Raw genomic sequence first — 26,569 nt, 5'->3', positions numbered from 1 at the left:
CTCGGCACATCACGGCTCCCGGGAGCTTCCCATTTCCGGACGTTTCTTCTCTCTGGGAATTCCTGGAAGGAAGTTTATCTTCTGAAACATTCAAGATACTTACTGACGTGAAAACATCTGAGGCTGCTTTCAGCACCAAAGCTTTTCATTTGTTTCTGCTCCACTCAGGTTGAGTTTGACTGCAGCCCTTGGTTTGTGCTGTAGATCTAACCCATGATGCCTCCACCGCCGTGTTCCACTCTGTGTCTGTCTCCCATCATGCTGCTGTACTTTATGGTCAAACGCCTCAAAAACATCCCTGAAATATAAGTTTTTATCATTACTGGTTTTATTAAATGTTTTAATTCATTTTCAATTTTTTACTTTTTCATTTTGATTTTTCTGATATTAAATGATTTTGGGAATAATCTCCATGAAGTTATTTAATGCTTTAATCTTTTATTTTATTCAGTTTGTGCATTTCAGATTTTGTGATTTATCTTTTTATTTTATTTCTGAATTGCATTGTCTTTTATTTTCATTTTTAAGCTTTTCATTATTTTGGCTATAATCTATTTTTTCAATATTTATCTTATTCCATTTTTAAATTATGTAATTTTTTACATATATATTTATTGTATTTTTAAACTTTTTTTATCTTTTAAATTATCTTGCAAATAATTGTTAACATTTTAAACATTATTTTTTATCCATTATCTTTGAATTTTTATTGTATTTTATTTTCATTTTTAAATTATTAGTTTTAAATCTTTTAAATTATCTTGTGATTAATCTTCCTCACTAGAAACTGATGGAGTTCAGATGGTTTGGAGATGACCTTTGACCCTGTTGACTGGCAGCAGCAGCAGCGTCTCCACATCAGTCAACTACCGGCTCTCCTGCTTTAACACAGAAATTTCTTTACTGAGCGTAAAAACTGGAAGTGCTGGAGTCAATAATGAGCATCTGTTTGAGGAGAAACCAATCAGTTAATTGATAAATTTATTGTCTCTCCTACCTTGTCTGATCCTCTTATCCCCAGCAGGCGGGAGGCTGCGTGACCCACAACTCGGACGGACTCGGTTGCATAACTGGAGCTGACCTGGGACCAGGTGAGGGAGGCTTAGTCCAGCTGACCTGCAGGAAACCTCGTCATCATTTAATCATACTTTCATCTCTGTGTTTTACATTTCAGACACATTTAGATCATTAGTCCAATCTAAACTCTGTCGGCTCTTTGTGAGGTCATTTGTCTAATATTTAATATTTCTGTGGGTCTAAGTCTGTTTACATGTCAGGATGTTCTCTGGGTCCTGCAGCTTCCTCCAAACATCTGTTAGGTTAACTCATGTCTTAAATTAACTGCTGGACTCGGACTAAGGGCTGCCTTTACATACAAAGGTGTATTAAAGACATCCACAGAAAAAACATTTCAGACAAAAAAAGACATTTTCTAGACAAAACAAGGACATTTCTACATTTGAAATTTTGCAAGAAAAAAATTACATTTTTAGAATAATCGCAGAAATTTTCTAGAAAAAAACTTGTGAATTTCTCCAAATCCTCTCCAGTTCTCTACCAGAGTTGCTGAGTTTTCTACAGAGCTGAGAAATGATTATTCAGTTTGATAAAAATGAATTTTTAATCATCTGAACAAAAAGAAAAAAAAAAAAAAAAAAATATATATATATATATATATATATATATAAAAAAAAATTCCCTTCTCACCCTCCGCGGGTGGTCTCTTTCATCCTCTGAGCTCGGGTCCTCTACCAGAGGCCTGGGAGCTTGAGGGTTCTGCGCAGTATCTTGGCTGTGCCTAGAACTGCACATTTCTGGACTGAGATGTCTGATGTTGTTCCTGGGATCTGTTTGAGCCACTGCTCCAGTTTGGGGGTGACTGCCCCGAGGGCCCCGATGACCACAGGCACCACTGTGGTCATCACCTTCCAGGCCTTCTCCAGTTCCTCTCTGAGGCCCTGGTATTTCTCCAGTTTCTCCTTTTTCCTGATGTTGTGGTCACTTGGTATTGCTACATCCACCACAACGGCTTTCCTCTGTTCTTTATCCACCACCACAATGTCCGGTTGGTTCGCCATTACCATCTTGTCTGTCTGGATCTGGAAGTCCCACAGGATCTTAGCTCGGTCATTCTCCACCACCTTTGGGGGTGTTCCCCCATTTTGACCTCGGGGCTTCCAGTCCATATTCTGCACCATATATATATATATATATATATATATATATATATATATATATATATATATATATATATATATCTATATATATATATATATATATATATATATATATATATGTATATATATTTAAATGTTAAATTGAAAAAAGAAATTATAAAATTTTATATATGTGTGGAGCTTTTTTATTATAAAATACTTAAAAAGTACCACATATTTTTTTGCATTAACACCCTTTATTTGAAATTTTTTCTTCACTGTCCCTCAAACAGTACATGCTGAAACAACCTTGCAATGTATTTATTTTATTATCCTATTCCAACCGTGTGTGTGTGTGTGTGTGTGTGTGTGTGTGTGTGTGTGTGTGTGTGTGTGTGTTTTGAAGCTCCTCCTGCTGAAGGAGGAGGGGGAGGGTGACGCGCCCCTCTCCGCCCGCTCTGCGCGCTCAGACCTCGGACTGAAGCGGCTCTCAGCTGCGCTCATTCAGCCTCTGGAGCTCCTGCAGAGCGGACCGCTGCTGCTGCTGCTGGACAGAGCCGGACCGGAACCGGAGGGAGTTCTGGGGGGACTTTTCTGTGGCTCACAGAGAAGATGGAATGCTTTGAAAGGACTCGGTGAAAGTTTGCAGTTCGGTTTGTGATGATGTACCCGAGCCGGCTGAAGCCGCCAGCCGCTGCCGGCTGCCAGTGAAGGGCAGCGGGGGATGACAGCAGCGCCGCAGCCCCTGAACAGTCCCTGCGGAAAAGCCGCAGCTTTCCTGTGATTGCGCTCACTGTGCGCCGTCCTCTCACCGCCTCCAGAGCGCAATCAGTTTCTCTATTGCATCTCAGCTGACTGCGGCAGGAATCGGACCGCAACCTTGAACCTCCACAGACACAGGTGAGCTGAGAGTTTCTGTGTCTATGAACCAAACAGAACCGCCTCAGTCAGTGAAGATTCTGATCTGTGCAGATTAAAGTTGTTTTGCCACATGATTGTCTGGTAGACTCGGTTAGATTTGGGACCAGTACTGCAACATTTGCTCCTCTCTGTGTCAAACCAACCAGCGTGCTCCAACCCTTTGAGCAACCTGTTTCCCTCCTGGCCTGTGGGGGCGCTGCACCAAGAACCACTGAAGGAAACGACACAAAAACCTCCAACGGAGACACTGAGGGCAACTTCCTGTTTCACCAAATAGTAACAAAATTGGAGGCATCAGATTTTAGCGTTTGAAGGATTTCAACGAGACATTTCTCCAGCTAGCGCTAGGCTAGCACATTTGTTTTGGTTGTAATTACCCACAATGCCCAAACATTCTCTTGGTTTGTTCAGTTTTCCTCCATTAAATCCAGTTTTCCAGCTGTTTGAACGCCAAGTCGACCAGAGACCACTCCAAAAGCAGGAAGTGACCTACAGTCCAGGGAATTCTGGGTAAATGCAACCAAACCAAACTCGCTATCGGGAGAAATGACTCATGGTCTTTTACAAAGACAAGACAGAAATCTTCCAACCACTAAAATCTGACGCCTCCATTTTTGTTTCCGTCTGGTGAAGCAGGAAGTTGCTCTGTGTCTTCAGAGGTATTTGTGTTGTTTCCTTCAGCGGTTCTTGGTGCAGCGCCCCCACAGGCCAGGAGGGGAACAGGTTGCTCAAAGGGTTTGATTGGTTTGACAAGGAGAACTGCAGCAACTAAAAATGGAACAATTGTTGCAGTTTTCCCTTATCGAACCGAGTCTAAGGAACTATTTAGTGTGAAAACTTCCTAAACCAGAATAAAAACAGATTTCTCAGATTTCTAATGATTTCTTCTTCTCTGCCTCCATCAGCTCTCGTCTTCTTCTCTTTGTGATGTCCATTGGACTCTGAGAGACAAACCGCAGTTTGGTGGTCTGACCTGTGGCGCTCCGACCCACCATGGGCACCGTGCTGTCTCTGTCGCCGGGCGCTCGCAAACCCGGTTACTATGACAACCACCCGGGCTCGCTCAGCCACTACCCGAGCCTCAGCAGCCGCTCCTTGAACAGCCAAAAGGAGCGCGGCCTAAGGAGAGGCCAGTCTATCTTCCTGCCGGCGCTGACCTGGAAGCGGCTAGTCGCCTCCACCAAGAAGAAGGGGAACCCAAAGAAGGGGCCCGGGGCCGCCGGTGTCCTGGCCGAGGCCCTGAACAACAACAACATCTACCAGCGGGACCAGGTGCTGCACCTGAACCGGGAGAACGTGAAGAAGTCCCTGTCCTGCGCCAACCTCTCCAGCTACGAGGGCCCAGCCGGACTGGGTCTGGGCTACGGACTGGGCCTGGGCCAGGGCCACGGATATGGCTACGGCAAGCCGCAGCAGCTGTCCTCGGTGAAGAAGGTCCCCCAGGGGGTGTCCTCCCCAAAGCGCGTCATCGTCCAGGCGTCCACCAGCGAGCTGCTGCGCTGTCTGGGGGAGTTTCTGTGCTGCCGCTGCTACCGGCTGAAGCACCTGTCCCCAGCCGACCCGGTGTTGTGGCTGCGCGCCGTCGACCGCTCGCTGCTGCTGCAGGGCTGGCAGGACCAGGCCTTCGTCACGCCCGCCAACGTCGTGTTCGTCTACATGCTGTGCCGGGACGTGGTGGACGGCGACTTGGTGGCGTCGGAGCACGAGCTCCAAGCCATCCTGCTCACCTGCCTCTACCTGTCCTACTCCTACATGGGCAACGAGATCTCGTACCCGCTCAAGCCCTTCCTGGTGGAGGCGGGGAAGGAGGCCTTCTGGGACCGCTGCCTCGCCATCATTGACGCCACCAGTTCCAAGATGCTGCGCATCAACGCCGACCCGCACTTTTTCACGCAGATCTTCGCTGAACTGAAGAGCGAAGGCGGCTGCGGGCCTCAGGATTACAGCCGGGTTCTGGACCGGTGAGAGGAGGCTTTATCTAAAACGCTCCGTCCCCCAAAGTCCCGGCTGCTTCTCTGCCAAGCGGAACTATTATGCAAAATTCACATTTTTCACCTCTTGGAGCCTGCATTTGGGTCTCAACTGCTTCTAAAAACAGCAAACAACAACAAGTTACAGTTTTTTGGTATCTGGAAAATGAGCCGTTTCAAAAACCTCCAGAATGTAAAGTCACAAATCAACAGGCCCGCCCTGTTACCTAGCAACCCCTGCAAAGCCCAGCACATTACCTAGCAACCCCTGTGGAATTCCACCCGTTACCTAGCAACCTAGTGCGTTTGGTCTGCTGATTTACCGCTTTATGCACTGTACAATGGCTGCTGGAAAAGATAAGTGTTTCCTTCTTGACTTACACAGCAAAAACACAAAATTTTACCAGGTAATTTTGGTCCAATTTCGCAAATATCACTTGAAATAAGGCAAAACTAACTTACAAGTAACTTTTAAGCAAGACGTCTTAGTTTGTTTTAAGTAAGTAATTCCTTAATTTTAAGTAAAAAGTACTAGTTCCACTAGAAAAATGTTTTAAATTATCTGCCAGTGGATTAGAACTTTCATCACTATCAAGGAATTATTGACTTAAAACATGATTCTGTATCTTCTTTGAAAGTTAGTTTTGTCTTACTTTAAGCATACTAACATATTTACACAAGAAACTAGACAATAAATACTTGGTAAAATTCTGTGTTTTGGCAGTGTACCATCCAGAAGCCACTTGCTGCATTCTTGTTGTATAGGAGGCTCCACTTATGCTTTTCAAAGATGTAGGGTTGTATCTACACATCTGTTTGTTGCCATATATACATGCAAGTGTAAAACGATGAGTTGGGGGGGCGTGGCCAGCAGCAGCTTATTAAGATTTAAAGTGACAGAGACCCTAAAACAGCTCAAATCAGCCAGAACTGACATCCCATTATCTAAGAATAATTTGTGAAAAAAGCATTTTAGGATCTGCTCATGGAAGCATAATAGGTCATCTTTAAACATCTAATGGTGACCGAGTGGCTTTAACGGGTTTATTTAGAGAAAAGGTTCTGGTTTGGGAAAAGGGACGGACGGGAGCAGCTGGAGGTTCTGCAGTGGGCGGAGTCAGAGTGGCGATGCCGATCCGTGTCGGCATTGTTGGAGTGGTAGGCAGCCAGGATCATCAGCTGTTTATTCCACACACACACACACACACACACACACACACACACACACACACACACACACACACACGAGTCGTGGTAATAAGATTACCAGATTACTGCAGCCCCCCCCAGCATCCCTGCGGAGCCTCAGTGGGTAAACCGGACCCGACCGAACCGAGCCGGTTGCGTGTCGTTCTGATCCAGAGGCGCTGAAAGCTTCCACAGAGCATCCATGCAGGGATGACAGATGAGCTCGGTTCTGGTTTGCAGTTCGGCCCATTTTCCCGTCGCTCTCCTGACCTTTCAGAGGAAAATCTGCAGATTTCTGTCTCATCCCTCGTTTAACTCCTGAAAAACCAAACTGGTTCTGTTCGGCCAGAGCCACAAACATGCAGCGTTCTGGGTTTTCTTCGGTGCTGGAAGGTTTAGTTTCATCCTGCAAGTTTAGACACATAAAAACTATAAACAGGAGTGAAAACTGAACACGAGGCTCGTAAATCTGGATTTTTACGTCAGAACTTTCCTGGTTGGTTTCATTTGGTCGGGAAAATTTAATTTCCTAAAGTGGAAGAAACAATGAAGCCATTATTCTGGTCCAGATGTTCCTCCATCAAACGCAGAGATGCATTGTCTGCTGCAGGCTGTCAAAAATTAAATCCCCTGTAGACCAAAACTGCCAAAAAATATATTAAATAAAAAACACAAAAATGCCGTTTTTGTTTTACCTGCTCAACATTAAACCAGTTTTTAAAATAAAATCCACACAAAATTAGAGACCCAGAACATAGAAAAGGGCTTCCAACTGTAAAAGAAAAATACACAATTTCAAAATTTTGGGGGTCTTCAATTGTTTTTAATTTTGTTGACCAAATTTATTACATTCTTGAGTTTTGGTCACCGGCCAAACAAAATCATTTCTAGGGGCCCAAATGGCCCCCGGGCCACACTTTGGACACCCTGATCTAATGGTTTTCTAAAATTGGCCTTCAACTTTTCTGCATCAAAAATGAAAACTGTGAAGTTGAGGCAAGGTTTTTTTTTTTAAATATGAGAAGAAAGTCAATCATACAATAATAAATTAAAAATAATGAGAATAAAGTGGCAAAAATACAAGTGAAGTTGAAATTCTGAGAATGGTCGTAATAACACGAGAAAGGAAGTCGAGATAATATATAAATATTTTTTTACATTAACGGAACAGTAGCTGAATGTCTATTATAAATGTAGCAAATCGCAGACAGTGGTGAGGCGTTTCCATTAAACAAGAAATTAAATTAAAAATCAATAAGTCATTAAAAACACCGTCTTCCTCCAACCACTTCCTGTCGGCATCTTTGTGGTTTGGGTGAAAAATTGTTTCCATTGCAGTTTTGTGAAAAAAAATAAATAAAATTTGATGCGACCAAATTAAATGCCTCGTCTTGGTGGCAACACTTCTTAATCGAAAAACCTTTTTTTTTTAAACTGTCTTGTTTCCATTAAGCAAATTTATTTTCAAATGTCAAACTGTGTAATTATAAAGTCAATGGAAACGCAGCTACAGAGACAATGAAGTCCAACCGCTCTGCTGTAAGCCCGTCATAATCCCACCATCAATCTGATGAGGAAAATCAGGAAGTAAAACAGTTTGATTGTTTCGTTCTAAACTGGTTGTTTATGCTGCTAACTGGGACCTGAACTGGCTCCCAGTCTGAGGAGTTTTTTCCGCTGCAGCCATTTTCTGCTCCATGTTGTTTTTTCCCTTCATCTCCGGCTTTGACAAGGAGACCAGTGTCTTGCCTCCACACACACACACACACACGCACACACACACGTTTGTTTTGCTATCTTTGTGGGGACTTTCCATTGACTTCCATTCATTTCTACTAATTTCTACAGCCTAAACCTGACCTTTACCCTTTTCCTAACCCTAACCAACCAAAACTCAATTCATACCTTAGCCCTAACTCTGACCCCTGACCCAAAAACAGGGTTTCCCCTCGTGGGGACCAGGCTCAGGTCCCCACGAGGAGCGATTGGTCCCCACAACGTAGCATATGTCAGGAAAATCGTCCCCACAAGGTATTACAAACAAACGCACACACACACACACACACACACACACATATGCTGGGTTGTTATTTGATTAGATTTGACACTCTGCACCCGGCAGCCATTGTCAGGACGAGGAGGAAGGGCAGGCCCGTCTCTCCTCCTCTTCCTCACAGCCAGCTCAGGTGTGGCGCTGCGGTTCTGGATCCACTTAGCTCTTATGTCAGCCGGAGCGCTAATTCCCCCTCATCCAATCAAAGCTCTCTAATCCCGACTGCAAACAGAGGCGGAACGGCCACCGCCGCTCTGGTGATTGGATCCTCGTGTTTCCGGGTTAAACTTGACATTTTGACCAGGCGGGCGTCTCAGGATCCGGAGCCGGAGCTGGACCGGAGCCAAACCGGAGTCGGACCAGACTCACGCTCCTGTTTGGACACAACAAAGAGACAATGTGAAATAAATCAGTTTTTCTGATGGTAATCAACAAGTTCTGGACTCTAGCTGAGATCGGTACACTGCAAAAACACAACATTACCAAGTATTTCATCTAGTTTTTACTGCAAATATCGTCGCACACTTGAAATAAGACAAAACCAACTTACAAGTACATTTTATACAACAGTGTATTAGAAAAGTGAAGAGGAGTTAATATCCACCAAAAACCTCAAACATTTTATAGACAAAACATAAAATTCTAATTTTCAAGAAAAAAACCTGAAAAGATTTTGAGCTTGAAAATTAAAAAATGTTCAACTTTTAGAAAATTTCTGAGCTCCAAAATGTAGAATCTTTTCACTTTTCAAGTTCAGAAAGTTTTCTTGTTTTTTTTTCTAAAAATTTCAGAGATTTTTTTTCAAAAGTTTATGAACTCAGAATTTTCCGCAGTATTTTTTCTCAAAAATTTCTGAGAATAATCTCAAAATTTTAGTTTTTTCTATCAAATTCTAGACTTTTCAACCTCAGAAATTTTCTTCTTTTTCTTAGAAATTTCTGAAATATATCTAAAAATTTTTGCTATCTAAGAAAAATTGAGGTTAATTAGCAGAAACCTCACCCTCATTTTTTTATTTGCTAATTTTTGTATCTATAATGGCCCTAAGATGCCGCCGTACTTTTCAGACCAACGGAAGTGCCGATTATTTAACTTATTAAAAGACATTTTTCCTGATTTAAATGAAAAACTGTCGGTGGAACTAGTGCTATTTTTCAATCAGTATTGAATTATGGACTTAAAATATGCTCCTGTCTTTGCTGAAAATGTACTTGTTAGTTTTGTCTCCTTTCCAGTCTAATGCGACATTTGAACTTGAAACTAGACAAGTGGTTAGATTTAGTGTTTTTGCAGTGTTTGGTGATGATAATTCCTGCTAATGTCTCCACAGCTCTGTGAGTTGTGTTATTGCTGCTGCTGTAGATCAGTGTGAAGTTTTAATGGCACACCTTGGAGTGTAAATATGAAGAGCAGAGGCGTTGGGAGCGAATAAGAATAAAGTGATAGTGTTCCTGTGGTAGAGGCAACGCCTGCTGGCTAGTTTAGAGCTTTTTTACTTTCTGCTTTTCGCTGAATTGTTTTTTAAATGTGACGTTTTATTTCTACATGAAGAAAAACAGGTCATAGTAAATTATTTCCAGACCTTTTCTTGTCTTTAATACGACAGCCTGTTAGGGCCATTGTACATAGAAACAAAGAAAGATCTCAGAATCTCAGAATTTTCCCCCCAAAATTTGGGAAGTTCAACATTTTCGACTTTTGAACATTTTCATTACATTTTAGAAATTTGATGGGATCAATCTCAAAATGTAATTCTTTTTTTCTAACAAATTTTCAAATTCAGAAATGTCCTTGTTTCTAGAAAATTTCTGAGTCTTTAACCAGCAAATTTTCAGCCTTTCAAACTTAGAAATTTCCAGGGTTTTTTTTCTAAAAAATGTCAGATTGTTTTGGCAGACACACACACACACACACACACACACACATTTATTCATTTATTTATTTTTATCTACTATGACCCTAATACGTCGTCGAACTTTAATGAGACGTTAGTCCTTCACAAACAAGTTTGTTACGATGTTATAAACCAATCGGTTGCAGAGTTTTTACATCCTACATCGTTTATTTTAGTCATAATTTGCAGGATTAATGTCCCATTAAAGGTGAAAAGAGGTCTGAGCAGCTTTATTTTGTCTTTTAACAGCAATTTTTATTTCCGCTACAAAGGAAACATTATGCTGAAGGTGTTAAAATCCCAAACTATGTGACTGCTGAGTGAAAAAATAAATGTCATTCTGGTTTTTATAGAAATATTAGAGACACAGGAATCTCGTTTACTTGAGTTTGGCTTGTGAATTCCTCTCAGCTCAGTTTCTGGTGTCTCTTTGCCAAATTGGAGGTTCGTCCTCCCGCGTAGCTGCAGGAATCTCTCCTCCTCAGAGAGATGGAGGCCATCAGTAACGTCTCTCATCAAAGCGCAGCTGCCGGTGACACAAAGCCGGCCGTTGTGCGGCAGCGACAGTCGCGGCGCTGCTCCGTCTCTGATGCAACAGCTCCGTGACAAGACCTGCTCTGTGCAGGGCGACTGATGGGGGAGCGTCCAGCCTCCGCCTGGAGCCAGGTGTGTCTCTGTGAAAGTGAAAATACTGCTGATGGGAAAAACTTGAAGAAAACTGTTTAATTTTTTCATGTTTTTGTTTCCTTTCTTCATGACATTGTTGTTTACTATGTTGGTTATTTAATAAAGTGTTGAGCTGAAATGTAAAAGCAGCTGTTTGTCTTTCCTGCTCACCTCCTTTAAGATTTCTGGGGTATAAGTTGAGTGTAAACATCAGGAAAGCACCAGATAGTCACTCTGTGCTTAAAATGCTGCATGAAAGTATTTACACCCTTTGCACTTTTTCATATTTCATCATGTAAAGCATCACATGTTCGGACAGCGTGTGATGGCCTATGACGCATGTGATAGACCAGTAAAAAAGAGGAATATAATTTATGGTTATCAACTGTTTTTTATAGATCGAAATCTGAACAGTGCAGTATCCAGTTCCTATTGAAATGAATCAGTTCTTTTTAAACTGGCTGAACTAGTTCTTGCTTAGAATGAACTGGACCAGAACTACCCAGTTCTGGTCCAGTTCCAGAAAATTACCCAGTAAAACATTAACAACAATAACTTGGCTTATTTAACGTGTTATAAGAGGGAAAACTGTAGTTCATTTAATTCACTCATTTATAAATGTCAGTTTCAAGTAAATATTTAATTTGGATCTAAATATTTAGCTTCAAATTTAACATTTAGGTTGCCAACTAAATATTTATTTTTAATTTTAATATTTTGCTTACTAATTAGACATTTGGTTTGAGACTGTGACATTTATGCATGAATAACGTGTAAAGACCAGACAGACCTTTCTGGACTGAGATCCAGTCCGGATCCCCATGCTAACATTAGGCGATGCTAGCTGGGTGAGCTAACAAACGGAGGCAAACAGCCTCAAAAAAACGGAAAAAACTGATTCAGCACATACTGTGCATAGCTTGCCAATTTAAAGTGTACCGCTAATATTGGCTAAATTTCTTTTTGTGAGGGCGAGGAATATAATTTCGATTGCTACATTAGCTCGCTAACTTTGCTAACATCACTTACCTTAGTGACGCAGAAGTGTGACGTAGCCACCGCCATCTCTGAAAGCAAAATCTACTCGTCTCTACTGACCTATTTTGCGTCTCCCAAATAATCACTGCTCACTTTCTTGGAAACAGTTCATTTAACATCCAATCAAAGTTCAAACAAATTGGAGAATATTCTGGCAATTTCGTGATATTTCCACAGTTTTCTTTACTGACTCAAGACTCCTCAAAGTCCGAGACTGAGACAAGATTGAGGAAATCTTTTCCTCAAACTTTTCCAATATTTCACTAATGTCAAAAAACATTTTGCAGTTGCATTGCTTTCATTAAATAATAAACACAATTAAAATAAAATCACACACGAATAAGTTTGTTAACGTCATAAATCATTATAAAATACACAGACATCATCCTCCAACTACTTCCTGTCGTTTTCCTCTTTGTTTTGCCCAAGTGGCAACAGCCGGTTGTTTATTATGTGACTCCTGATGCAAAATAGGTTTTTCCTTTGCAGTTTTACCAAATAAACTCACCCTAGTGGCAAAACGTTATAGACACTACAGGCGTGTTTCCTTCAAGTTAATTTATTTTTAAAATGTCAAATTGCTCAATGAAGGTTAATGGAAACACAACTGGAGATTTCTCAACTACAAAGCTCATCATAATATATCTGAATATGATTCTGAAACCCAGAGCTCCAGATTTATTCTCCTGGTATTTGTCTCGTTTTGCAGGTTCTGTTCATTTTCCAGATTAAAGATGTCTCATTCCTGATGTCTCCTGGGTGTTTTCATGCAGCCGGTCCAACATGGCGGCTTTGGTTTTCCTGATTAATAAGCATTCCTGCTGCTGGAGCGAGTCAGAGGAAAAAGCAATCTCTTCCTCATGTTACTGTAATCTCCAGCATGTGACCTCCCCTCAGCCTGATGACGGAAGGATGCTGGAAACCTGCGGGTCTCACCAAACCTGCCCTGCTCCACGCTGAGAGGATTTAGGGAGGAAAAAACCACAAGAGCTCTGGGAAACATTACATTCCCGGGTAAATCCTCTCCAACTCGTTACCAAATCCTCGCTGCAGGGCGGCTAATCTCTAAAGTGAGACAGACCAGGTGCCAGTTTTTGTGTAATGGAATTGCTCAGAACATTAAGTGATTGCATCAACAATCTTCAGTCCTGATAAATTAGATTAGATTCAGAGGAATCCTGTTTGTGCACAAGCAAAGTTGAGCAAACAGGATTATTGTAGACAGAAAAGAGGAGGAAATTTCCACCAAAAAATTTCAGAAATTTTGACATTAATCTTAGAAAATTTCATAGAAAAAAACAAGGATATTTCTGAATTTGAAAAGATAAACATCTTCTAGAAAATAAATTGCCCCTAATCTCAAAATTTCTAAAAACATCTTGGAAATTTCAGAGTTAAAAACTTGAAAATTTGCTAGGAAAAAACTCAGAAATGTTTAGATTAATCTCAGAAATTTTCCAGAAAACATCTTGGAAATTTCAATTTCAAAAGTCACAATTTTTTGATTTGGAATTTTTCTCATTTTCAAAATCTTCTCAAATTCCAAAATGTCCTCTTTTTTTTTTTAGGAAATTTCTGAAAAATTTCAGGGATATTTTTGACATTTTAAACTCAGAAATTTCAGAATATTTTATCTAGTAAAGTTCTGAGATTAATCTAGAATATTTTCTACTTTTAAACTTGGAAATGTCCTCGTTTTTTTCTAGAACAATTCTGATTCTTAGATGGACATTGCCTCTTTTTTCCATTTAAACAGTCCTAACAAGCCAGAAACTTCCCTCCAGTCCTGTGATGAAACCGGCAGAAAGTTGATCAGTGACCTGCTTGCAGAGCTTTCTGGGAGATGACGTCTGACTGCCGGCGGGAAGAAAGATGCAAAGTGGAGAAAAAGATAAAAATAACCATCTTAAATAACATTGTGCCTTTGTTAAACTATCTCCCTTTGATCAGATAAATGCAATAATTAAAATGTCTCAACCCAAAACAGATTCTAGATTACAGAGTATTTAAAAACAAGTGTTCTGTTCATCTGCCAAATGTCGGCTGTAATATTTGAATTAGCTAAATCTGTGGGCTTGTCAGGTTCTGGTAAACTGCTCAGTGAACTAAAATCACAGGTGGAGTTCCTCAGGGAACCACCAACGGTCCACTTTTATTGACTACTTCATTCAAACCACAGGTCTTTCTGATTTCTTGTTTTTTATTTTTTTGTGGTCGTTCATACGACTAATTAAACTGAACGGAAATCAGACTTCATTGTGACTGAATTTTATCCAGCACGTCTCAAGTCCGTTTATCACGTTGGATAAAATTTGACATGATCGTTCAGGATGCAGACGCCTTGAAAACGATCAGATACAATTTATATCCTCGTACAAAAGTGACTCAGATTGGATTTTTGGGAGGGTAAACAGGTCGGATTCAGGCCGACGGCCGTGAAAACAGCGGATATGGGTTGCATTAGCCTGCTGGGTGAACGTAGCTTCAATGCTCTTCTGTCAGAATTGAACAGCCAACATGTTTCTCCGCTGATGACATACAACTTGATATCTTTATTTATGCAGTAGACCTCGCATATTGACATATTTCGGGATACTTTTTTTCCAAATTACTCACAGAAAATGTATTTCTGTGAGTAATTTATGTCTTTTTGTGTTGAACTTCCTGCTGTGTGAATGCTGCTCAACAGATAAATGAATCTCTTGTGACCAGGACAGGAGCCGGTTTCATGCAGCACACGCTGCATTCGGATGTGCCGTTTGCAAACGGTTTTATCTCCAGAACATTCTGGGATAATCGCCTCAGCAGGTCGTCTAAAGCTGGTTTGGCTTCTAATGAGTCGGTAAATTCAGTTTATTAAGGGGCAAGTTTCTCCAGCAGGGGCTCAAACGTCCCAAACAAAACGAGAGCAAATTAAACAGAATGAAGGAAATAAACGTCCAGTTTCCTCCGCAGAGCATCAGACATCAGGTAGCGCTGAAATAATTTATTCTCCATGGTTGTTTCAGGTCAAACACACCTGGATGGATACATTCTATTATAATTCTTGATTATAAGATAAAAAAATCTATAAAAAAGCAGAAAGTCTCAGTTTTGCAGCAGACTTGAGTCCTTTGTATGTTTCCACCCTGAAACAAACCGGGTTTTAAAAAGTCCCGGTTTGGATCTCAGATCTCATTTCTCAGGAACCAGGAGGATGAATCCGTCTTTGCTCTTCTTGAAGTCCGCTACGTTCTGACCCGGTTTGGTTTCCACCGTCACGTTCTTGGGTTTCCCTCGCATGTGCAGCTGCAGCGCCGAGCGGCAGACCTTCACGGGAAGCAGAGCTTTTCTGATGCTGGGAGAAAAAAAACACAAAACTCCGTCTGTTAATCAGGAAACTGCAGATTCACATCACAGAGTCACTTAAAACACAAAACATCAACCCATCAAAAACTGTGTAGGACAGAAAACGGCTTCAGTACGACGGCGTGTTAGATGACTGGTGACTGCTTTCCTTATAAACTCTTTATGAATTCATGACATTCTCTCATGTTGTTAGTCTCTCTGAATACGATCCAAACTTCAGACTCCAATCAACTTCTCCCACTAAACATCACAGATTTAATCTCTGAAATTTCTCCATGAACTGATTGAAACGTTATTTTCCTGTCAGATTCTGACCAGAAGCTGAGCTGCTATTCGTGGCCACCTGAGTGTTTCTGAGAAAGTAACCGATCTGCTGCTGGTTTGGGTTTTTAAGCCAACTTGGCAAACATGGCAGCAGGCGGCTGATGAGTCAAATCAAAGTGTTTTTCGTCTCCCTCTCCCCCGGACGGACCGATTGGACCCGACTCCTCTCTGGAAGTTGGAATTAAAGTCCAACGTTTGGAAGATGAATTAGATTTCTGCAGATTACATAATTATAGATGTTATGCAACGGGTTTGGCATCCAGCTTCACCAGGTGAGTGCGTCACAGGAAAACATGTGAGAGGATTCTGGCTTCGTTTCATCCATTACTGCCTGCTAAGGCGATGGAGTTTACTCAAAAACAGCCTCAGCTGCAACAAGAAACACTGCAGTAGTTGGTGTCAGGTAATATTTTTCTGAAGAAATCCTCATTTTTTGTGAAATTCCTTCTGAGAAATGTCATTTTAAAAGGTGCTGAATTCATAGTTTCTATTTAAATTAATTAGAAACAGAATAATTCAAAGTCTTTAATCTAATTTGTCCAATAAGACACAACTTTAAGATACCACAAGTACTGTAAGTCCATTGTTACCCCAACAATCCCCAATCAGGCCCAGCTTCATTCCTAAGGCTGTTTTCCTTCATGATGGTCATGTAAACTTGGTTTGATTGGGATAAAACTTCAACATTTTGTACATTTTGAGCTGCTGTGGTTCTTTCTCTGTTCCCCTCCTGGCCTGTGGGGGCACTGCACCAAGAACCACTGAAGGAAACGACACAAAACACTGAGAGCAACTTCCTTCTTCACAAAATGGAAACAAGATGGAGGAGTCAGATTTTAGCAACTGGAGGATTTCTCTTTAGTCTTTGGCTAAAGACCAGGAGACATTTCTGCTGCTAGTGCTAGGCTAGCATGTTAGCTTTGGTTGTATTTACCCAGAATGCCCTGCTCTGTAGTCCACTTCCTGCTTTTGAAGTGGTCTCCGGTCCGCTTGGCGTTCATGCATACATTCAAACCGAACCAGAGTTCACTTCAACCAAAACCAGACCGAGGTTTGGACCAGAATTGGCTTTTTTGGTCCGTTCCATCTTCAGTGATTTCTGAAAATTGGTTTCTACAACATAGATCAGGGCACAAACTCACAGGATGGCAGAGAAGAGCAGCTAGCTGGGAGACGGCTGCCTTGCTCTAAACTGCACCCAGGATCTGGCTGTGCTGGTTGTTGAGAGACCAAAACAAAAGGTTCGTCATATGCGACCCATATCCATCTTCATCACAGCACTCTCTATGGCCCAATTCCATCTTTTCAACAGAAAAAAACATCAATCTGTGCCTCGTCCATATGTGGATTTAAATTGTATTCAATTGTTTTCAAAGTGTCTTCAGTCTGAATGTTCAGACGTTTTACGTCGATGTGAGAAATGCGTCATAATTCTGCAGCAGAAGAGGCCAGACAGTAAATCTAAACAATGGCTGGTAATGATAATACGAAGTGATGAAAGCAGTCAGTGAACGCATCACTTCCCAACCCCACCACTCCTGGTCCGACTCCACAGCCAAGCAGAACCGGGTCAGAAGCTGCTGTCAGCTTTCTGTTAACCAGCTTCCCTTGCCTGCTGACCACCTGGTGGCCATGCTGTCACTCTCTGCAACTTTAAATCCATCCAGGGACGGCAGTGGCGCTCTCCACTGCTGCAGACACAGCTCTGCTAGACGGCATCTACGGTCGTCTGCGGCGAATGAGAGTCGCTTTGGGTCCAAATTAGTAGCATGAACGACCAAGCAAAAAATAAAAGTGGGAGATGATCATCAGAACCTGCTGTGTGAATAAAGTTACCAAATAAAAGTGAGCTGAATGTGGTTCCTTGAGGAACGCCACATTTGATCTAAGTTTGCTCAGACACACCGACTGTTCACTGAACCATCTGCCAAAAAACACATGAATAAGCAAAATTTTCACAGAAAAATCCACAAATAAATGGGTATCCATTGCAACATTCAATAATCAGTCTGTAGACATATTGGAGTTTTCAGCAATAGTAATTAATTTAAATGTCTTCCAGATGTGGTGCAGATGCTCCACTGTGGTCAGAGGTTTCCTACTTGCATTGATCTTTGAAGGTAGAGAGTGTAAAGTGGTTTTAATCCAGTCTGAAGTGGTTCTTGGATACGCAGAAGCTTTCAGTCATACATGAATACACACAAAGCAGCTCAGAGTGACTGGTTCTCTGCATCAACGCATTGCAGAACCACAGGAGAGTCTTCAGTGTCGCACAATGGATAAACATCATGCAAGACTTAAAGGAGCAGCAGAGAAAATCAGATTTAACCATCCTGAGAAGCAGAAACCAAACGCTTCCTGTGTTTCATAATAATTATGCCATCACATGTTGGAGAGCAACACTGCAGATGAGAGACAACGCTTGTCATATTTACCAGAACAAGAGACAGATTGTTGGCAAATACGAGTTTTATTCAACTTCTGTGTTTAGAGGAATAACTGATGACGGCAGTTCAAACCCTCAGCCTGAAACCTTGCAACCTAATTGCAATCAGGAAGCAATTAGTGCTTCCTGATTGGTTGAGGAGAATTAAGCTTGATTTTATGTTTGCAGATCATCGTCTGCCTCAATAAAGGAAGGCAGTAGCTGCAGATCGAGAACTTTAAAGGAGTTTGTTTTATGACAGAAACAAAGTCGAAGTTATTTCCTGGTTGGTCTTTTGGGTCGTTTCCTCATCGTTCCTTCAATCCAGCAGCTGAAGTTCAGTCAGGATGGACGGAGAGCATCCAGGCACGGCACGTTACTTTTCGGCTGTACTGAGGTTCAGACTTTGACTAGACCATTCTTTATTGGTTTAGCTTCAACCTAAATCATCCGTTTGATTCACCATCCCATCAAAAAAAGGTTTAGTTGAGACCAAACCACCAAATAAAAACTTTTATCCTCCAGTTTTTGGTAGGAGGATAAAAAAAGAGAGAAAAACGATAAATCAATGGAAATGATTGAGCTCGTTTTAATTTATCATGTGATTATTGATCTATTGTGATATATCTTGTTAGTGATTTGTTGTCCAGCCTCAGGTTAAAGCCTGGTACTGATTAGGAGAGATTTCATTTATGGAAGCAGATTTTATTGAGGGGTATCGTAATAAAGCTGCCCTAGTTTATTATTTGAAAATGTTTGTTTCTCTCCAGAGTTGAGTTCCCTGTAAATCTTGAGGACTCCTGACTTCGAAGCAGGTTGGGTTATCAGGTTTATTTTTTGTCACTTTTCATGTTCAAACAGTTGCATCTGTCTTCTTCTCTCATTTCAGACAGTGTGTGAGCGCAGCGGGAGTCGATGCTCCGACACGGCCGCCGCTCTGACAACCAGATCACTGGAGCAGGCGAAGCTGCAGACAGAACTGGGGCAAAGCAGCAACTCCTCCAGGAAACATCAAACCTGACCGACACCAGGAGGCGAAAAGTCGGGCAGAGTGGAGCATCTCACGCTGGAGAGAATCTCTGCTAGAACTGGTAGTTATTCCACACTGGGATGGTCATTATGTAGTTTATAATGACTGCATGAGAACCACTGGCCTTTGACCCGGTGGGTCGTTACGGCCCGGTTAGACACACAACAGCCCTGGAGCCGCAGAGTCAACAGATAATTCATCCACCGAAATCAGAGGAGAGGAGAGAACCCACCGACCGAACTCAAGTAAGTTTAAAGTATCTGTCCAAGAAAAACTAAAAAAGTATTTGGTAAAAAGTCTGCTCAAGTACTGAGTAACTGATCAAATGATCAATCATTTAATATTTAAAAATGTCATCATCAGACAGAACAAAATGTAAAGTTATGTGGAAATGTTAAAATTTTAAGGAACAAATTACAATAATTCATAAGAAACAAAAAACAACAAAATTGGGCAAAAGAAAATGTTTCCATATCAGTTTCTTTCAATAAAAAAAAAAAAACGTATGAAACATTAACAAAGCTGCAGGTGTGAGTCTGTCTGGTGAGTTTTGGTTAAAACGTGTTAGTTGTTCATTCAGTGGGAAGAAAATACAGAAATTTTACTCAAGTAAGAGCAGAAATACTTCACAATGAAATTACTCAAGAAAAAGTAAAAACTATGGCGCAGTAAACAAACATTGAATATATTTGTCAAACGTCCAGAAGAAAGAATACAGCAGCTTGGAAATCCTGTAGCACTTTGTTTTCAGACAGTGACGACTACGTCAAACTTTTATCATCACTCAGAAAGGAAGCACAAACATACATCCTGACAGAAACTGAAACACCTGAAACATACGGGATGTTTCAGTTTCTTGTCAGCTGTTGACCACTGTTAGCACCAAGCTAACGTCACCTAATATTGTTGACCACTGTTAGCACCAAGCTAACGTCACCGAATATTGTTGACCACTGTTAGCACCAAGCTAACCTCACCTCATATTAGCATCATGCCCTGGAATCGGTGGCGTCTCGGTCATTGATGACTCGGGATTTATTTCAAGGCCAGTCAAGACCTCAACTGTGGAAATATCATTAAACTGCCAGAATAATACATGCTAAATGTTAGCAAAGCTAGCTAGCTAATGTTAGCAAATTGTCTCGCTAACAAAATTCTTTACCCCACCCTCACAAAAACAGGTTTAGTCAATACTATCAATAAATATTAAGACACCAGTGTAGCGTATACACTATGTTTTAGGGAAGTATTCTCTGTTTCTTGTCAGCTGTTTGCCACCGTTAGCTAGAGTACCAAGCTAACGTTACCCAATATTTGCATCACGCGCTGGAATTGGTCTCAGCCCTAAAAGTTTTGGTGTCATTACTCTCTGGTCTTACTCTCGACTTGTAATACATTCACAAGCAGCAGAATGGGACTCAGATCAGGTTTTCTTTGTAACGTGACCCATATTCACTGTTCCTCTGTAGTCTGAACGGCCCAATCCCAATCTTTTCACCAAGAAAAAAATAAAATCAGATTGGTGCCACTTCCAAATGTGGAACTAAATTCTATCCGATTGTTTTTTGACATTTTTGTTGCTAATGTGAGACTTGTGTTATAATTCTGCACCAGAAGAAGCCAAATATGGTAAATCTGGATGTAAACAACGGCTGAAGTTATAATTATGTCTGTGTCAGTGAACACATCACATCCCAGACCTGTTGGTTCCGACTCCATCGACAGCGGCGGCCATCATCACTTCCATCATCGTTCTTCTTCTGCATTTCTTTGGGCTGGTAGTCAGTCCTCCTGACCAACATATCTCCTCTGGAGAAAAGAAATGAGAAGAACCTGCTCTGCGGTTTGTGCGTCTCATTGGTTCTGGATGTTTGTTGATGAGTTTTGACGGAAAGCAGAAGTTTTGTCCAGCCTGCGGTCGTTCTGCTGATCCAACCTGACCAGCGGGTTGCAGCTTTTCATTTAACCATCAGGTCACTTAGCAGGAAAAGTTAGCAGCTTTTAGGTTTCACTTACTCTTCAGCGGAGAGTCCACCAAACCCAAAATACAGTTATGAAAAAAGTAAGTACACCCCGTTACAGTTCCAGAGGTTTTCCGTCAGGATGTAGCTGATCTGGTGTTACAAGCTTGAATCAAACCTCTACTGTCCAAAAAACTAAAAATTTAGACAAAGATGAAGCCAAAGCAACAAGGGATGATGCTAAGAAAAGTAAGTACACCCTCTTTGGGTTCCAAGGTTTAACATAAAACAACTGATCTGATGTTTAGAAGCTCCTAAAAGGCTTAATTTAAACAAAGATGACGCCTTCAGCAGCAACCACTGCATTTCAATCACATTTCAACCTGAACTTTGACTAGACCATTGCACCTTTGATTTCAATTAATGTTCAGCCATTCTGCTGTAGATCTGCAGAACGGCTGACCTGAATGATGGAAAGAAGTTCATGATGTTTGGAGATGACCTGCCGACCCGTCCCAGACGGATCGGCAGCCATTTTTCTCCAGGTAATGAAGAAAGCTGTTTAGGTTCCCAGATAGATTCAACTCTGTCCAGATCCGCCTCTCTGAAGCGTCGGATCAACTAGCGCTGCATTCAGGCACAGCTGGGAAACCAGGATGTCTAACGATCAAAACAGCTCCATCATCCCTTAAACAGGTTTGATTTGAAAATATTGACTCAGTTTTACATTGACGGTTATATTTTATAACTTTCATTCACTGAAAATAACCAGGTTGGTTCAATACTTTCCATTTTTTAAAACGCACTTTACTAAAACACTCTCCTTATGGAGCTCATCGATATGTTAATTCATCTCTAAGCACTTTATAAATCATTAATAAATGTTTATTAAGCCTTAAGGGCGTGAAGGAGACAAAATCTACCCAAATCTGTTCACTTACATATTTTATCAAAAGTTGCTACAATAAACATTTCAGACCAACCTGTAAGCAGTCACCAGTGGAAAATCTGATTTTTTAGCACATAATTTCCATCTCACCCTTAATTAATGCATAATAAACAGTTATTAATGATTTACAAAGTACTTAGAGATGAATTAGTGACACATCTATGAACTTATTGGAAACTGGTACCATAAAATCAAATTAGCTTCATGTAAAATGTTGTTTTTCTTTACCAAAGTGAACAGAAATCATGATTTTGTGGTGGGTCCTGGTCTGATCCGTGAAGCCCAGCAGGCGTCGACGGGTTCAAACAGCTTTCACGCTCACAGAGGAAACGACGGCTGCGTTCACGCAGAGGAACCGCGGCGGCGCCTGAAACGCTTCAGGGTCGTCTCCTTCCTGCTCCGTGCTGCGCCGCACCGGTGCAGTAACTGATGCAAGCAGACACTGAAGATTAGTTTCAACAAGAATTAAGATTCTTTTCTTTTTCTGAGAAACAAACTTTGATTTTTTTAACCAGCTGTAAACCAGAATCAGCAGAAATAAAACCTGGGAGAATATTTGGCAGAAAAGTGAACATATTTAGATTTTTATGGTTTCTGTTTATTTTTTGCTAAAACAAACATATTTTCTCTCCAAGGTTTTACTCTGATCCACCTGCATCCTAACCAGCGCCATGGAGGCCGTCTCCAGGGCAACAGCCTGGGCGCTCGGGCAGCGGACCGCCCCGCAGGTCGTCCACCGCCATCATCAGGAGCCGCCTCATCGGCCCCAGCAGGCGCCACTTCCTGTCTCACTTCGGAGAAACATTCTGAGAAAAATGACTCAGAAAATATGACTTCAGTCGCAGCTCGAGTCGCAGTGCGGCGGCTCCCTCTGCTCTGATACATCCAGTCTCACACTGATTTTAACCTCTGAATATTATAATTAACTTTGTAAACCTAAAGGCTCCGTTTGAGTTCCTGCCACCACATGACTACAACCTCTTACAGCCATTATTTGTCATGTATTTGTTTAGAGCAGGACAAAGGGGCTGCAGGGAGGCCCACAGTGGGAACAGTGTGACAACGGGAACAAGGCGATTTACAGCAAGTCACCGCTGGGATAAATAACCAAAAACAGCAAGAAGGGAGGCACTAATCCGAGTTCAAACTGACCTAAATGTCACGATGCAAGACAGAAAACTGAGTCCGATATCATGAAAGAGACATTTGGTCACAAGTGACGCTGAATTATTCACTGAAATGCAGCAGGAAGTCGGTCAGTCGGCAGAGGAGCTGGAAGTCACGGATTAACGGGAGAAACCGCGGCTTTCCAGGGAAAAACTCCAAAACAAGACGGAGCTTTTCCTTCGTCCGTAAATCCACAGAAATCTGTATTTATCACTGATACAGGCAGTTATGTTAATGTGTTACACGACATTAATTATGTAACATTGTCAAGTTTTCCAATACAACTAACGATTATTTTAGTAATCAATTATTCTGGCGATTCATTAGATTTGGCACATTCTATATTTTCCACTTAACCAATAAAGCCTTTATGCACTATATTAGAAATATATTAAAATATGCGAATAAATTATTAGTCCATAATTAAGTAAGAAAATAATCATTTTATTGTATAAATGCAGCAACAATTTTCCTTCAGTGACTTGGAACCGTGAGTTTGAGGAGTTTTGGGTCAAACATATTCACTGAAAGGTTTTCTTTATCTTACATAGGAAATATGTACACGCACACACACGCACACACACACAGGCACGCACGCACGCACGCACGCACGCACACACACACACAAACACACACAGGCACACACGCGCGCACACACGCACACACACACAGGCACGCACGCACGCACGCACGCACGCACGCACACACACAAACACACACAGGCACACACGCGCGCACACACGCACACACACACAGGCACGCACGCACGCACGCACGCACGCACACAAACACACACACGCACACACGCACACACACACACTGTGCACAGTTTTGGCTTAATTACGACTCTGAATCTTGTTTTTCTGCAAAGTGTAAAAACTTTATCCAGTCTAGAAAGAAGAAAAAGAGTCAAATGTTCAACTTTGATTCCAAGAATCAGACGATAAGCAACTCCAAACACTTTACAGGAGCTTTCGATTCGTAATCCACCTGGATTGTGATCAAACACTTTAATAATCATCTGATAACAGATGAGGGTCTTATTTCACATAAACTACATGCACTAACCTGAGTTTGATCATAATGACTGAAACTAGAGCCTGAACTCTGAGGTGGGATAAAACTCAGGAGCAACCTGGGCGACGGCAGTGAGGAGGAAAGACCGACAGCGAGACGAAAACATCCAGGACAGACGCTGAGGGACACGAGCGGCTATTTCAGGACCAGGATGACGTTTTGCATGACCTAAAAATTAATTTAGAAATAAGAGGAGCTGATTTTCCCACAGCTTTTTCTGTCCATCAAACTGTCAAGATCAAACCTCAAAGTCACCAAGTTCTCCACTTCAATGCTCCTCTCATCTGCTGTGGGGTTAATCAAATCACGCTTCCTGCTGCTCCGGGAAGGGAGGGCTGACCCAGAAGCTGCTATTAATGCAGCGCAGAACCAGGTTTCTCCATATTTATAAATTAAACCGCTGATGTCGAGGCGCAGAACCCGCCGGAGAGGAAAGGAGGAGAAGGAGATCATTTATGCTGCTGCCCATAAATTACGTCTCTTTCTGGTGTTTTAAAGCCCAACAGCTGCTTTCTGGAAAACCAGAACCAAAAGATTTTCTTTAAGAGCTGGAGCAATCTGAAGGATCTAGGAGTTCCTCAGGGCTCTGTTCCAGACACTGGAGTTTTCCCAGGAAATAAAGATTTGCTTTGAAGACATTCATGCATTCATCTCCCTGCTGGAGAGCAAAAAGCTTAGTGGCACCATAGTTTGTGTATTTTAATCAAATCAACCTAATAAATTTAAAAAAGTGCTGATTTAAAAAACAACAAACATGTTTTTTGATTAAAAAAAGTTTTTCATCCGTATCAAATTGGTGTATTTCTCAGAACTGAAATGATTTTTTTTTTTTTTTTAAATCATGAGTCGCGTGATCAACAGCTGGATGTTACTACTGGCAGAGACGATGAAGAGGTCGACCGGTTCTGGATGATGGTTTGTTTGGTTTTCTCAGCATCGGTTTGTAAAACGCTGAGTCATTCCTACGAGTTGAATCCATTGCTCTTCTGGAAAATGGCCGACTACAATCTCCCCAAAGAGCAGCGCAGGTAGTAGCTCCCAGTAGGCGGGGCTTGACGCCCCAACGCCTGAATAAGACGCTGATGTTTAGCTGATAAATGAGTAGCACCATAGATGAACTATTAAAATAATCTCATAACTGTTTACATCTGTTGCCACCTTATTTTTTAATTGAATTATCGAGCGCACAAACATTCCTGTGTGATTTTTTATTTAGTTTCTTGTGAAATTGTGTATTTTCAACATTAGCGAAGTTTTGCGCTCATTTGTAGTGAAAACAAAGCTAATTTTGGATTTTGGTTGATTAGCAACTAGCTTGTGATCGACTGTGCTTCTTTAAAGGCCCCCTGGAAATGAGGAGAAGGGTTTCAGTGCTGTCAATCATCCTCCGTGTGGCGCTGCTCATCCCCGTCTCCCACCCTGCTTTTTGTCTGCTATGCAGCAGCTAGCATAGCCTGTCATGAATGCTAAGCTAGTTGGCAAAGCTCCTGACAACAGCAGATAAATTGTTTTCCTGTTGTTTCTCTGTCGCTGGCATATTTAGCAGCGAGTACATGAGGATGACTGACAGCGCTAAGCCCCTCCTCCTGGCTCTGATTGGTTGTTTTTGGTGCATCTCTTCAGACGCCAGTAGCATCTCAGGGAGGAAATCAAGCTTCACAGATTTTCTGTCTCATAACATGTGAAGGTGCCAGTTGTAACAGTTATGTTATGTTTTATAAAAGTTACAAACTGCAGCTTTGAAACCAGCATATATTATTTAAAAAATATCCCAAAAATAAAATAATTACTAAAAAAATATAGAAAAGAAAGAAACTAATAGATAATACTTGCAGTGCAGCCGTATGAGCTAAAGATGTGAATATTAATTTAAAGGAAAGGCTTCATTAGCCGAGTTCCCAAATTGGCCGTTGAATAAAGAAAGCTGCTCAGCCTTGGAGGGCCGAGCCGCTCAAACCCTAAATCCTGCTTCCAGCAGACCCTCCAGCTGTCCCAGCAGATGGTCCGGCCCCCACCGAAAACACACAACACCCCCGGCATACCGACGGACAGCCAGACACGCGGCCCGCTCCGATTCAGGACCAGAACGCAGCCAGACGACGAGGAAGACGACAAACTGGCGTCCAACCAGACAGCAGCAGCTTTGAAGTTTCACCTCCGGACCCAACGCTGACCCAGTTCTGCAGAACCGAGCCTGGGCGGCTCCGTGAAGCGAGTCGCAGCCGCAGTTTGGAGCCGTGACCATCTGAGGTCCGTCGACTTCAGTAACGCAGAAACAGAAAACATTATGTTAGAACTAGACGTGAAACTCCATCGACATGTTTAATCAAGTTAAATTCCCAGCCCCAGTAAAAAGTCATTTAGTGTTTCGTTCTTTTACAATAGGAAGATTAAATGTGTTT

At 41.7% G+C, this 26,569-nt stretch overlaps 2 protein-coding genes across 2 annotated transcripts in view; one reads left to right on the top strand and one right to left on the bottom strand.

Moving 5' to 3' along the window:
• The first annotated feature begins 3,989 nt into the window (after positions 1-3,989).
• On the top strand, positions 3,990-10,994 carry LOC106923559 (cyclin-dependent kinase 5 activator 1). Its single transcript, XM_088010530.1, has one exon. The coding sequence runs from the start codon at positions 4,071-4,073 to the stop codon at positions 5,040-5,042; it is 972 nt and encodes a 323-aa protein (XP_087866656.1). The 5' UTR covers positions 3,990-4,070; the 3' UTR covers positions 5,043-10,994.
• A 3,863-nt stretch (positions 10,995-14,857) lies between these two features.
• Positions 14,858-26,569, bottom strand: part of myo1g (myosin IG) — a 44,456-nt gene continuing 32,744 nt past the window's right edge. The window contains exon 23 of the mRNA XM_014996628.2: positions 14,858-15,223. Within this exon, the coding sequence (XP_014852114.2) occupies positions 15,061-15,223 (163 nt within the window). The 3' untranslated portion in view covers positions 14,858-15,060. The remainder of the gene's footprint in view (positions 15,224-26,569) is intronic.

The sequence above is a fragment of the Poecilia mexicana genome, unplaced genomic scaffold (genome assembly GCF_051168715.1).
Source record: "Poecilia mexicana isolate PSO_F unplaced genomic scaffold, ASM5116871v1 scaffold_11, whole genome shotgun sequence".
NCBI classification, from domain to species: domain Eukaryota; kingdom Metazoa; phylum Chordata; class Actinopteri; order Cyprinodontiformes; family Poeciliidae; genus Poecilia; species Poecilia mexicana.
This window is presented reverse-complemented; position numbering and strand designations above follow the sequence as displayed.